A 13,012-nucleotide genomic window follows, 5' to 3' on the forward strand; every position below is an offset into this window, starting at 1 on the left:
CTTGCCATGATTTGTAAGTGCTGCAGATTCGCCTTACCTGGAGTGGAGGCACCAAATCAGACAGGCTGTCACGTAGGTAGGCATAGTGACGGAACGTGTGGTCTGAGAAGAGTGCAGACATGGTTGGGCAGGTCTTGGCTGCATTGAACACCAAAACAAGCACTGCAATGTCTAGTACAATCAGGAGTTAAGGAAGACTCACTGACCATCTTTAACGGTGTACACACACTCAGGAAGTAACCAGGATGTTGACTGGATTGCAGAGCCTGTTGAACTTCTCAATTCATTCCCACTCTCCGATCCATCCACATTCTCCCTCACTTGGCTTCACCTATCACCTGCCAGCTTAGAACAGAGATGAGGAGGAATTTCTGTGGCCAGAGGGTGGTAAATCTGTTGAATTCATTACCACAGATGGCTGTGGACACCAAGTCATTGGGTACATTTAAAACAGAGGTTGAAAGGTTCTTAATCAGTAAGAGCATCAAAGATTGCAGGGAGAAGGTAGGAGAATGGGGTTGACAGGGATAATAAATCAGCCATGGTGGAATGGTAGAGCAGATTCGATGGAACAAATGACCAAACTCTGCTTCTATGTCTTACGGTCCTGTACTCCTTGCCCTCCTCCCACCTTCTTATTCTTCCTTCTTCCCCCCCCCCTTCGTTCCCAGCCCTGATGAAGGGTCTCAGCTTGAAATGTGGACTGTTTGTACCTCTCCAATAGATGCTGACTGACCTGCTGAGTTCCTCCAGCATTTTGTGGTTCATCTGAGTAAACCGTGGCCGACACCATTCATTTTTCTGGAATGTTATCCCACTTGACGTCAGCAGCATTCATTACACAGTAATGAAGAGCGAAGGCGTTAACCAGTAATAGCACCACGATAGCACAGTGCTTAGTGCGACACTATTAAAGCTCAGGGTATCGCCGTGATATCATAATGGTTAGTGTGACATTATTACAGCTCAGGGTAGTGCCATGATAGCACAGTGCATAGTGTGACACGATTACAGCTCAGGGTGTTACGGAATTCAAAGCTCAATTCTGATGTCCCCCATAAGAAAGTTCTTTCCTAGTGCGTATGGGTTTTCTCTGTGTGCTCCTGTTCCCTCCCACATTCCAAAGATGTACCAGTTAACAAGTTAACAAGTTGACTGGTCATGGTAAATTGTCCTGAGATTAGGCTAGGTAGTTAAATTGGTGGGTTGCCAGAAGGGCACGTTCTAGGCTGCATCTCTAAATAAAAATAAGGATACAAGCCGGGTCGTCCATGTCGGGTTCTGGGGTGTCGAAGTACGGGTGTGTACTCAGCAGTTCAGGAACGAGAGGCAAAACCAGGGTGGGGTGCCTGCTGCCCAGGTACTTGAGGCATCTAGGGAAGAGAGAAAATTCAGGCAAGTTCATTAGAGGTTACTATCAAGTCCAGAGCAGAGGTACTGTCAATGCAGTGTAACATAGAAACAATCACACAGCCCAGGACACATTATTATAAACCACTTTTTATAATGTTTACATTGTAAATACATGTTGGTATTTATGCATTTATGCACATTTTGTTCCATACCCATACTTTAACCTTTAACTTTATTTTTTGTACAATTTTCTACTATAATTGTTGAATGTTATTTTTTGGTTGCCTGACCAACACACCACAGCAAATTCCCAATTCGTGTAAATGTATCTGGTGAATAAAGCAGATCCTTGATAACATTCAAGATGAAAGATTATCTTTATTTGTCCCACATACATCACGACATAGAGTGAAATGTGTTGTTTGTGTCAGTGACCATCACAGTTGGAGGATGAGCTGGGAGCAGCCCGCAAGTGTTGCCACTCTTCCGGAGCCATGCTCACAACTCACTAACCTAACACATACGTCTTTGGACTTTGGGAGGAAACAGGAGCACCCAGAGGAAACGCAAGTGGTTCACAAGGAGAACGCACAAACACCTTAAGGATAATCTGGATGATGGGGTGGTAAATTGGATTAGTAAGTATGCAGATGATACTAAGGTAGGTGGCGTTGTGGATAATGAAGTAGGTTTTCAAAGTTTGCAGAGAGATTTAGGTCAGTTAGAAGAGTGGGCTGAGCGATGGCAGATGGAGTTTAATGCTGATAAGTGCTACATTTTGGTAGGAATAATCCAAATAGGTCATACATGGTAAATGGCAGGCCATTGAAGAATGCAGTAGAACAGAGTGATCTAGCAATAATGGTGCATAGTTCCCTGAAGGTGGAATCTCATGTGGATAGCGTGGTGAAGAAAGCTTTTGGTATGCTGGCCTTTATAAATCAGAGCATTGAGTATAGGAGTTGGGATGTAATGTTAAAATTGTACAAGGCATTGGTAAGGCAGAATTTGGAGTATTGTGTACAGTTCTGGTGACCGAATTATAGGAAAGATGTCAACAAAGTAGGGAGAGTACAGAGGAGATTTACTAGAATGTTACCTGGGTTTCAGCACCTAAGGTACAGGGAAAGGTTGAACAAGTTAGGTCTTTATTCTTTGGTGCGTAGAAGATTAAGGGGGGGACTTGATAGAGGTATTTAAAATTATGAGGGGGATAGATAGAGTTGAAGTGGATAGGCTTTTTCCATTGAGAGTAGGGGAGATTCAAACAAGAGGACATGAGTTGAGAGTTAGGGGGCAAAAGTTTAAGGGTAACACAAGGGAGAATTTCTTTACTCAGAGAGTGGTAGCTCTGTGGAATGAGCTTCCAGTAGAAGTGGTAGAGGCAGGTTCGGTATTGTCATTTAAAGCAAAATTAGATAGGTATATGGACAGGAAAGGAATGGAGGGTTATGGGCTGAGTGCGGATCAGTGGGACTAGGTGAGAGTAAGCGTTCGGCATGGATTAGAAGGGCCAAGATGCCTGTTTCCATGCTGTAATTGTTATATGGTTAATGGTGGGAACTGAACTCTGATTGGTGATGGCTCTGTGCTGAACCTAGGGTCTGGGGACGGACTCTCTGTGGATTTCAGTTCAGAATGCTATTTGCTTGTATCTATTGTTTGCATGATTTGTTTCTTTTTTCTCTCTGCACATTTGGGTGATTGACAGCCTTTTTTTAAATGGATTTCCTTGTTTTGTGACTGCCTGTTAGGAGATGAATCTCAGGTTGTATAATGTATACATACTTTGATAATAAATGTACTTTGAACTTCGTAAAGTGCTACACTACCCACTACACTACTGTGCCACTCAATATCTTGCAACAGCTTTGTAAAATACCCAACCAATCACTTTTTATCCTTCCTGATGCTCTTCACCTCAACCACAACTCCAAGTGTTTGAATTATTCGCAGTGACAAATGCAAGCAGACCCAGCCCCTGCTCTGGGCCCGCTGGGGAAGTCGAAGGCCCAATGTTTGCCCACTGGTGGCTGCGCAGAGCTAAAAATTTAATCGTCACATGTACATCAAAAACAAAGTGAAAACAACGAGCAAGAATTGTGCTAATGGGTCCTGACAGAGGGCCTCTGCCTGAAACATTGACTCTTTATTCCTTTCCACAGATGTTGCCTGACCTGCTCAGTTTCTTCAGCATTTTGTGTGCGTTACTCTAATATAAATCTAACATTTGGCGGCGCGACGCAGGTTGCAGCAGCCACTCCGGAGCTGATATGTTATTTGTTAGGCGGGGTGCCGTGTGCAATCCTAATCTAATGAAAAACGGACGTGGGAGCACGGAGCACGGAGGAACATCTGGAAATCTCCAGGAAGGCCCTCTTCGTTGCTGCTGCTGCTGTGAGGTCCGGGACTCTGTTGAGAAGAACAGGCCCCCAGTCCTCAGGGTTGAGTTGCCAGTAGCCGTTGGCGGGGGCATCTTAATACGCTCGGCAGAGGATGGTGCTCGGAGAAGCTGTGCCAGAGGGGAGCTCTGATAGTGGAATACAAAACTATGAGGCATATTGATAAGTTAAATGCAAGCAGGTTTCTTCCACTGAGGTTGGGTGAGACTAGAACTAGAGATCATGGGTTAAAGGTGAAAGGTGAAATGCTTAAGGGAAACTTCTTTACACAGAGGGAGGTGAGAGTGTGGATAGAGCTGCTAGCAGAAATGCTGGATGTGGGTTTAATTGCAACACTTAAGAGAAGAATGGATAAGTACATGGATGGAAGTGGTATGGAGGACTATGGTCCAGGTACAGTTTGATGGGACTAGGCAGAATAACAGTCCAACACAGACCAGATGGAACGAAGAGTCTGTTGGGGTAATCTATTTCATCCGGTGCACCCGGTGTGGCCTCCTCTACATCGGCGAGACCCGACGCAGATTGGGGGACCGCTTCATCGAGCACCTACGCTCCATCCGCCACAGCAGACAGGATCTCCCGGTTGCCACTCACTTCAACTCTCCCTCTCATTCCCATTTGGATATGTCCGTACATGGCCTCCTCGACTGCCATGATGAGGCCAAACTCAGGTTGGAGGAGCAACACCTCATATACCGTCTGGGTAGCCTCCAGCCCCTTGGTATGAACTTCCAACTTCCGGTAATTCCCTCCCTCTCCCTTCCCCCATCCCACCTTCACTCTGTCTCCTCTTCTAGCCCCCTATCACCTCTCATGACTCTACCTACTTCTACTACCCATAGTGTTTTCCCCTTAGAAGGGGTTCCCCTTCTTCACCTCTCCTGCCTATCCCCTCCCTGTTTCCCCTCCCCCACCCCTTGATCTTTCCTCTGATTGGTTTTCCACCCTCCCCCCACCTTCTTTATAGGGCCCCTGCCCCCTCCTTCTTCAGTCCTGACGAAGGGTCTCGACCGAAATGTTGACTGCTTCTTTCAATGGATGCTGCCTGACCTGCTGAGTTCATCCAGCCTTTTTGTACGTCTTGGAACGAAGAACTGGTTTCTGTACTGTAGTACTCTATGGCACGCTGCAAACACTTGTACAGGAGTTGGGGGTGTCATGTTGATGAGACCGCATGGTCCTGCACATAGTGTGCAGTGCTGGTCACTGTACCCCAGGACAGGTGCAAGTAAGCTAGGGAGGCTACAGAAAAAAATTCTGTAAGGATATTGTTGGGACTGGAGGGTTTGAGTTACAAGAAGAAACTGGACAGGCTGGGTCTGTTTCCCTGGAGGTTAGAGGCTGACAGTTGACCAAAAAGTTATCCTTATAAAATTATGAAGGGCACAGATAGGGTAGATTGGTTCATGAGAATGATCCTGGGAAATACAGGGTTAACATATGAGAAGTGTTTGATGGTTCTGGGCCTGTACTGGCTTGGAAGAATGGGGGGAGGGGGGGGGCGGAAATCTCATTGAAAACTATTGAATATTACAGAGTGGATGTTTCCTACAGTGGGGAAGTCAAGGACCAGAGGGCACAGTATCAGAACAGAACAGACATGAGAAGAAATTCCTTTAGCCAGACGGTGGTGAATCTGTGGAATTCATTGCCCGGATAGCTATGGAGGCCAAGACATTGGGTATATTTAAAGCAAAGATTGATAAGATCTTGGTTAGTCAGAGTGTCAAGCATTATGGAGAGAAGGCAGGAGGGTTGAGAGGGATAATAAATCAGCCATGGTGAAATGGCAGAGTGGTCTTGATGGACCGAATGGCATACCTCTGCTCTTACATTTGCAGTTTATTCCCCAGCGCAGGGCATTCTAAAACTAGAGAGCATGGGTTTAAGCTGAAAGGGGAAAGATGTAAAGGAAGACTGAGGGGCAGGGTATCCACGCAGAGGGTGGGGGCAGGGGATTTGGAACGAGCTGCCGGGGAAGTGCTAGGGGCAGATAAAAATAAAATGTTTAAAAGACTTTAGAACAGGTACATGGATAAGAAAGATTTAGAATAGGGGTTCCTAACCGTGTTTATGCCATGGAAGCTTACCATTAACCGAGGGGTCTGTGGACCCCAGGTTTAGAGGGTTATGGGCCAATCATGGAGTCTGGATCCATGGTCTGGAAGCAGCCTGTCCTGTGGTTGGAGGCCCATCTGTGTGTGAGAGTCAGGGGTGGGTGGGAAAGGGTTTGTTTTACTGTTGTTGGAGGCTCATCCGTGTATGTGGGTCAGGGGGAGGGTGGGAAAAGAGGTTGTTTTGTTGTTGTTCCTTGCTGTATGTTGGCTGCGTGTTCTGCAGAACATGTTTGGCATGCTCTACTGGCGTCGGAATGTGTGGCAACATCTGCAGGCTGTCCTCAGCACATCCTGAGATTGTGTTGGCTATAAACACAAAGAACGTATTTCACTGTATGTGTCAATTCATGTGACAAAGAAAGCTAATGTTACCTACAAATAGGCAGTGAGACGACTGAACTCCCTGCCACCACCAATGTCTCTACGAATGAAGCACCAGCAGCATTATACTGTTTACTTTTTAACTTGTGTCATAAATACAATTCATGCTAAATGTCAAGTCATCCGGAATATATCCCCAGCATCGAGGACAGCTTCAAAAGGCAATGCCTCGAAAAGGCAGCATCCACCATTAAAGGACCCCGACCACCCAGAACACGCTGTCTTCTCATTGCCTGAAGACACACACCAAAGGATTCAGGAGCAGCTTTTTCCCCTCCAGATTTATGAATGGACAACAAACCCATGTACACTACCTATTTTTTGCTCTCTTTTTGCACTATTCAATTTTATTTTACGTATTTCTTATTGTAATGTATAGATTTTTTATTATTATGTACTGCAACGCAAATTTCACGACATATGCCAGTGATATCGAACCTGATTCTGATTTATGTGCTGTGTGCGTGTTACACGCACCGTGTTGGTCCGGACGAGCGTTGTTTCATTTGGTGGTATACATTTGTACAGTTAAATGACAATAAACCTGCACATGAAACTATTGGTGTGGGATTACATTTCCCTCTCCCCAAACAGCCCTGTCTATCGTGGGCAAAGCCCTCCCCATCACTGAGCCCTGTTGAGGGAAAGCAGCATCCACCATCAGGACCCCCTACCACCCAGGACATGCTTTCTTCTTGTTGCTACTTTCAGGAAGGAGGTCCAGGCGCCTCAGGATTTACACCACCAGGTTGAAACAGTTATTACCCCTCAACTATCAGGCTCTTGAACCAAAGGTGATAACTTCACTAGACCCATCATTGAAATGGTCCCACAACCAATGGACTCACTTTCAAGGAATCTTCATCTCAAGTTCTCGATATTTATTATTATTTCTTTCTTTTTGTATTGGCACTGATTGTTGTCTTTTGCACTCCGGTTGAACGCCCTAGTTGATGCTGTCTTGCAGTGATTCTGTTATGGTTATTATTCTATAGATTTATTAAGTATGCCCACAAGAAAATGAATCTCTGGGTTGTATATGGTGACATATATGTATCTTGATAATAAATGTGCTTTTAAGTTTGCTAAACCATAAAAAGGGACTCACTTCCAGATTGAATTCCGATCGGTTGGATACTTAGCCAGATTTTTCAGTAGTTCCACCAGAGCCAGGTGAATACCGTCCTTTGTGGACACGTTTGTGTAGCACAGCAACTCGTGTAAAGCTTCCCGGATGTCACGGGAAGAGTCCTGTGAAACAAAAGAGAAGAACATTTACCTGGGCAAACTACCTCCCCGTTGCTTCAGATAGAATTGTTTTGCTTACAAAAGGAAGTGATGCTGAGGCTTTATATGGCATTGTCTGGATCATACGTGTAGTATGGTGAGCAGATTTGAGCCCTTATCTAAGAAAGGATGCGCTGGCGTTGGAGACAGTCCAGAGGAGGTTCACTAAAATGACCCAGGAACTAGAGGGTTAATATATGAGTAGCGTTTGATGATTCTGGGCCTGTAGTCACTGGAGTTTAGAAGAATGAGAGCGGGATCTTGTTGAAATCTATCAAATATTGAAAAGCTTAGATAGAGTGGATGTGGAGAGGCAGAGTCTAGGACCAAAGGACACAGCTTTAGAATAGAGGGACGTCCATTTAGAACAGAGCTGAGGAGGAATTTCTTTAGCCAGAGGGTGGTGAATCTGTGGAATTCATTCCCACAGACAGCTGTGGAGGCCAGGTCATTGGATATATTTAAAGCGGAGATTGATAGGTTCTTAATTATTATGGGCATCTATGATTATGGAGAGAAGACAGGAGAATGGGGTTGAGAGGGATAATAAATCAGCCATGATGGAACTGCAGGCAACCCCAATGGGCCAAAGAGCCTAATTCTGCTCCTATATCTTATGGCCTATCCCAAGTCCTTGAGTGTATTTAGCTGAGTTGTCAAGCAAAGTTATTATCGTGGGTGAGAGGAGATTGCAAACACTGGAAAATGAGGCAATAAACAATCTACTGAAGGAACTCAGTAGGTCGAGCAGTATCTGTAATGGAGGGAGGGAGGGGAGAGACACTGTCGACATCTCAGGTCTGCAGGACTGAATGGCGAGGGGAGATGGCTGGTGTAAACAGGAAAGGGGGGAGGTGAATCGAGGGCCAGTAAGTATTAGGTGGATTGAGCAATGATGAAGGATGACAGTCAGAGCGAACCAGATCGGAAGGGAAAGTCTGGAGCTGAGAAACAGAAGAAGGTGGAGGAAGACATTTAAAAAAAAGAGGACAGATTCTGATGCAAGGACAGCAAACACGTGAGGAACACCACCATCTGGAAGTTGGCCTCCATCTTGACTTGTCATATAATCATTTAGGTTACAACAGGCCATTGACAGGATGCAGAGCTGGGCTGAGAAGTGGCAGATGGAGTTCAATCCAGAAATATGTGAAGTGATTCACTTGGGTAGGTCAAGCTTGAAGGCTGAATACAGGGTTAACAGCAGGATTCTTCCCACTTTGGAGGAACAGAGGGGTCTTGGGGTCCACGTCCATATATCCCTCGGAGTTGCCATATAGGTTGATAGGTTGGTTAAGGTGTATGGTGTTTTGTTTGCCATTAGTCGGGGGATTGAGTTCAAGAGCCGCGAGGTAATTTTGCAGATCTATAAAACCATGATTAGACCATACTTGGAATACTGTGCTCAGTTCTGTTCGCCTCATTATAGGAAGGATGTGGAAGCTTTAGAGAGGGTGCAGAGGAGATTTACCAGGACGCTGCCTCGATTGGAGAGCATGCCTTATGAGGAAAGGTTCTCTTTGGAGTGAAGACGGATGAGGCAACTTCACAGAGGCACAGAAGATGATAAGAGGCATTAGACAGTCAGGGACTTTTCCCAGGGCAGAGATGGCCTATATAAGGTGATTGCACCTTACATTGCAGGAAAGTGGGGCGGGGTGTCAGAGGTAGATTTTTATTTTTACAGTGAGTGTGGTGGGTGCGTGGAACACTCTGCCTGGGGTGGTGGTAGAGGCAGATACATTAGGGACATTTAAGAAACCCTTAGTTAGATACATGGATGATAGAAAAATGGAGAGCTATGTGGGAGGGAATGGTTAGATTGATTTGGAGTAGCTTAAAAGGTTGATAAACATCATGGGCCATACTGTGCTAAACTGTTCTATACCATTTAGGAATGGACAATTCAATCAATTTTTCCATTATCGGAGGGAGGACAGGGTCGGGTGGGGGAAACCACAAATATTCGATTGGTTTATCACCTCAGGGAGCCACATCTATTGAATGAATTGTCTGTGAATGCAAACTTTTCACACTGCTTTACTCTGGTACAGTACATATATTCTTACCACGATTAAATTCTATGTTGATAAAAAAAACTTAAATCCTGAAGAGCCCACACCCACTTCAAAAAGAAATTTTTGCAAGTCGGATTGAGTGAGACAATGAAAGGACAGAGGCAACAATAGCAGCAACACACACAAAATGAATTTACGATAATCCCCCCCACCAATCTCCTTCACCATTTCCATTACCAACTCCCTCTCTCTCCTCATCTCCTTACCTGTCCATCACCTCCCTCTGGTACTCCTCCCCCTTCCCTTTCTTCCGAGGCCTTCTGTCCTCTCCTATCAGATTCCCCTTCTCCAGCCCTTTATCTTCTTCACCCATCTACTTCACCCCCTCTGCCCTTCTCCCGGTTTCACCTATCGCCTTGTATTTCTTCCTCCTCTTCCCACCTTCTCACTCTGACCTCATCTTTTTCCTCCTACCTGATGAAGGGTCTCAGCTTGAAATGTCAACTGTTTACTCTTTTCCATGGATGATGCCTGGCCTGCAGAGTTCCTCTAGCATTTTGTGTGCGTTGCTTAGATTTCCAGCATCTTTAATAGAAGCTCACCTCCAGCACGGCCAGCACTGTATCCAGTTGGTCCTCGCGCAGGCGGATATGGACAGAAATCTTCCGCAGAGCGTGAATCGAACCCAGCCTCACCTCCTCGATTTCGTCATTGAACATGTCCACCAAGAAATCAAGGCATTTTTCCGCAAAGGATGCAGAGGCCTGAGCCAGCATGCAGAGGGACTCCACCGCTGCGTTACGCACCTCTGCAGTTCAAAGGAGAAACACCGCTTACCTTCTGGTGAAGTGTAGCTCTGTAATCAAGGTAAAACCGGCTACGAGCATCGCCTGTGACCCACTGGGTTGGAGTCTAAAGATTCCAAGTTGAAATCTACTGCAGAGATCTTCCCTTTGGCCCATCTAGCCCATGCTGACCTATTCTTCTAACTAGCCCATTTACCTGCACCTGGACTGTATCTCACCAAATCCCTCTCATTCATGTACTTATCCAAATTTCTCTTAGATGTTACCTTGCTCTTGGACTGTTTGTCTCACTTCCGTCAGGGAGGATGCTACGTAGCAACCACGCCAGTACCAGAGAGACTCAAAAACAGTTACTTTCCTTAAGCAGCAAGGCCGATCAACACGTCCATCCACTAATCCACCCCTCCACACCCCCAGCCACCACTACTTTATCATTTCCTGTCAGAGTCACCTTATGTAGTCACTCCTGTGCCCAGTGTCACTTTATGGACATACATTCTATGTACAAGCTGCCAATATGTCTGGGAAAGTGGTTCTGAATTACTTCTGAAGACATACCAAGTGAATGATTAAGCTAGTTTCGGTGAAATTACTCAAGGATAAATTTTAACCAGGCTATGGGATTATGGCGACAACCTCATTTACACACCTGACTAAGAGACAAAACCTCTAACAATGCAACAGGAACTAGAAATAGCTTCTAATAAGTAAACTATAATTGTAAATAGGTTTATTATTGTCAGGTGTACTAAGGTTCAGTGAGAAATTTGTCTGTTCATACAGATCAACTTATTACAACAGTTAGTTATACTGGTACAAGGTAAAACAGTAACAGAGTCCGGAATAAAGTGTAACTCAGAGAGAACGTGAGTGCAGGCAGGCAGTATGGTGCATGACTATAATAAAGTAGATTGTGAGGTCAATAGTCTTGTATCAGTGGGATAAAAGCTGTCCCTAAGCTTGTTGGTTCATGGTTTCCGGCTTTTGTATCTTCTGTCTGATGGGGGAGGGTGGGGGGGTGTGGAAAGAGATATTGTCTGGGGTACACATTGATTCAGTCTTTCATTGGTTCTGGTAATGGTTATTACTCTATAGAGTTACTGAGTATACTGAAAAAAAAAAGAGCATCTCAGGGTTGTAAACGGTGACATATACATACTTTGATAATGAATTTACTTTGAACGTATATCACACACAGCACATAAAACAAACCATTACCACAAATACGTTAATACAATATAATTCAAAATGCCTGTAGTGCACAGTACTGGTAAGCAGCTCAGTGTCCTGGTGACGAGACCTCGGAGGTGGCAGGGTATTCATTGGTCTCACAGCCTGAGGGAAGAAGCTGTTACCCAATCTGGAAGTCCTAGCCCTGATGATCCTATAGTGGGATGGGTGGTAGGGGACCCGCGACAATGATTTGGGTCCTTCGTGTACAATGCTCCCGTAAAGTGTCACAAATAGGGGCCAGCGAGATCCTGGTGATCCTCTCGGCAACATGGGTGAGGGAGATCCCAGATATCTCAAGGGGGTATGCCAAAGTTCTTTAGGTATCTACATCGCAAAACAATCCACTAAACCCACCACGATCAGCCCCACGTACCGTACATTTCATCCTCCAGCCCATGAACGAATGCTCCGCAGGCCCCTGAGTTTATCAGGTTGACTGTGTAGGTGTCCACCGCTTCTTTCGGAGCGTCGTCGCCCCACTTCCGTCCACTGGAAAACTCGCCGGATGTGTACAACTCCTTCGCCCGCTCATGGGCGCTGCGCTTTCTCTACAGATTGGGTGGGGGAGGTTGTGGAAAACCAGGAGGATGAAAACATTAGGAGAAAACATGGGGCCTTTTGGCCCATCCACCTCTGTGCAGGTCAATATCTGTATACTAGCCTATTTCTGTATAGAAATGGTATCTGAACAATGTGGTGGCAGTGCCCAGGCTGTTCTCCTGGTGCACAAGTAAATAAATTGTGATTATAAGACCATAAGACATAGGAGCAGAATTAGGCTGTTTGACCCATCAAGCCTCCTCTGCCATTTCATCATGGCTGAATCAATTTCCCCCTCAGCCCCAATCTCTTGTCTTCTCCCTGTATCCCTTCATGCCCTAACCAATGAAGAAACTATCAACCTTTGCCTTAAATATACATAAAGACTTCGCCTCACCAGCTGCTTGTAGCAAAGAATTCAACAGATTCACCACTCTCTGGCTAAAGAAATTCCTCCTCATCTCCATTCTGAAAGGACTCCTATCTATTGTGAGGCTGTGTCCTCTGGTCTTAGACTCTCCCACCATAGGAAACATCCTCTCCACATCCACTCTATCAAGGCTTTTCACCATTCAATAGTTTTCGATAAGGTCGTCCTTCATTCTTCTGAATTCTAGTGAGTAAAGGCCCAGAACCATCAAACCCTCTTCATATGACAAGCCATTCAATCCTGGAATCATTTTTGTGAACCTCCTTTAAACCCTCTCCAGTTTCAGCACATCCTTTCTAAGATAAGGGGCCCAAATCTGCTCACAATACAAAGTGAAGCCTCACCAGTGCTTTATAAAATCTACATCCTTGCTTTTATATTCTAGTTCTCTTGAATTGAATGCTTGCATTGCATTTGCCTTCCTCACCACAGACTCAACCCG

The 13,012-nt window shown here is 45.3% G+C and overlaps 1 protein-coding gene across 1 annotated transcript in view; it reads right to left on the bottom strand.

Annotated features, from left to right (window-relative positions):
• The window catches only part of ints4 (integrator complex subunit 4), a 97,389-nt gene that overhangs the window by 41,227 nt on the left and 43,150 nt on the right, over positions 1–13,012 (bottom strand). Inside the window, exons 10-14 of the mRNA XM_073044319.1 lie at positions 11,974–12,148; positions 10,164–10,369; positions 7,365–7,507; positions 1,258–1,373; positions 38–171 (exon numbers count right to left, since the gene is read on the bottom strand). Coding sequence (XP_072900420.1) covers positions 38–171; positions 1,258–1,373; positions 7,365–7,507; positions 10,164–10,369; positions 11,974–12,148 — 774 coding nt within the window. The remainder of the gene's footprint in view (positions 1–37; positions 172–1,257; positions 1,374–7,364; positions 7,508–10,163; positions 10,370–11,973; positions 12,149–13,012) is intronic.

The sequence above is a fragment of the Hemitrygon akajei genome, chromosome 4, assembly GCF_048418815.1.
Source record: "Hemitrygon akajei chromosome 4, sHemAka1.3, whole genome shotgun sequence".
NCBI classification, from domain to species: domain Eukaryota; kingdom Metazoa; phylum Chordata; class Chondrichthyes; order Myliobatiformes; family Dasyatidae; genus Hemitrygon; species Hemitrygon akajei.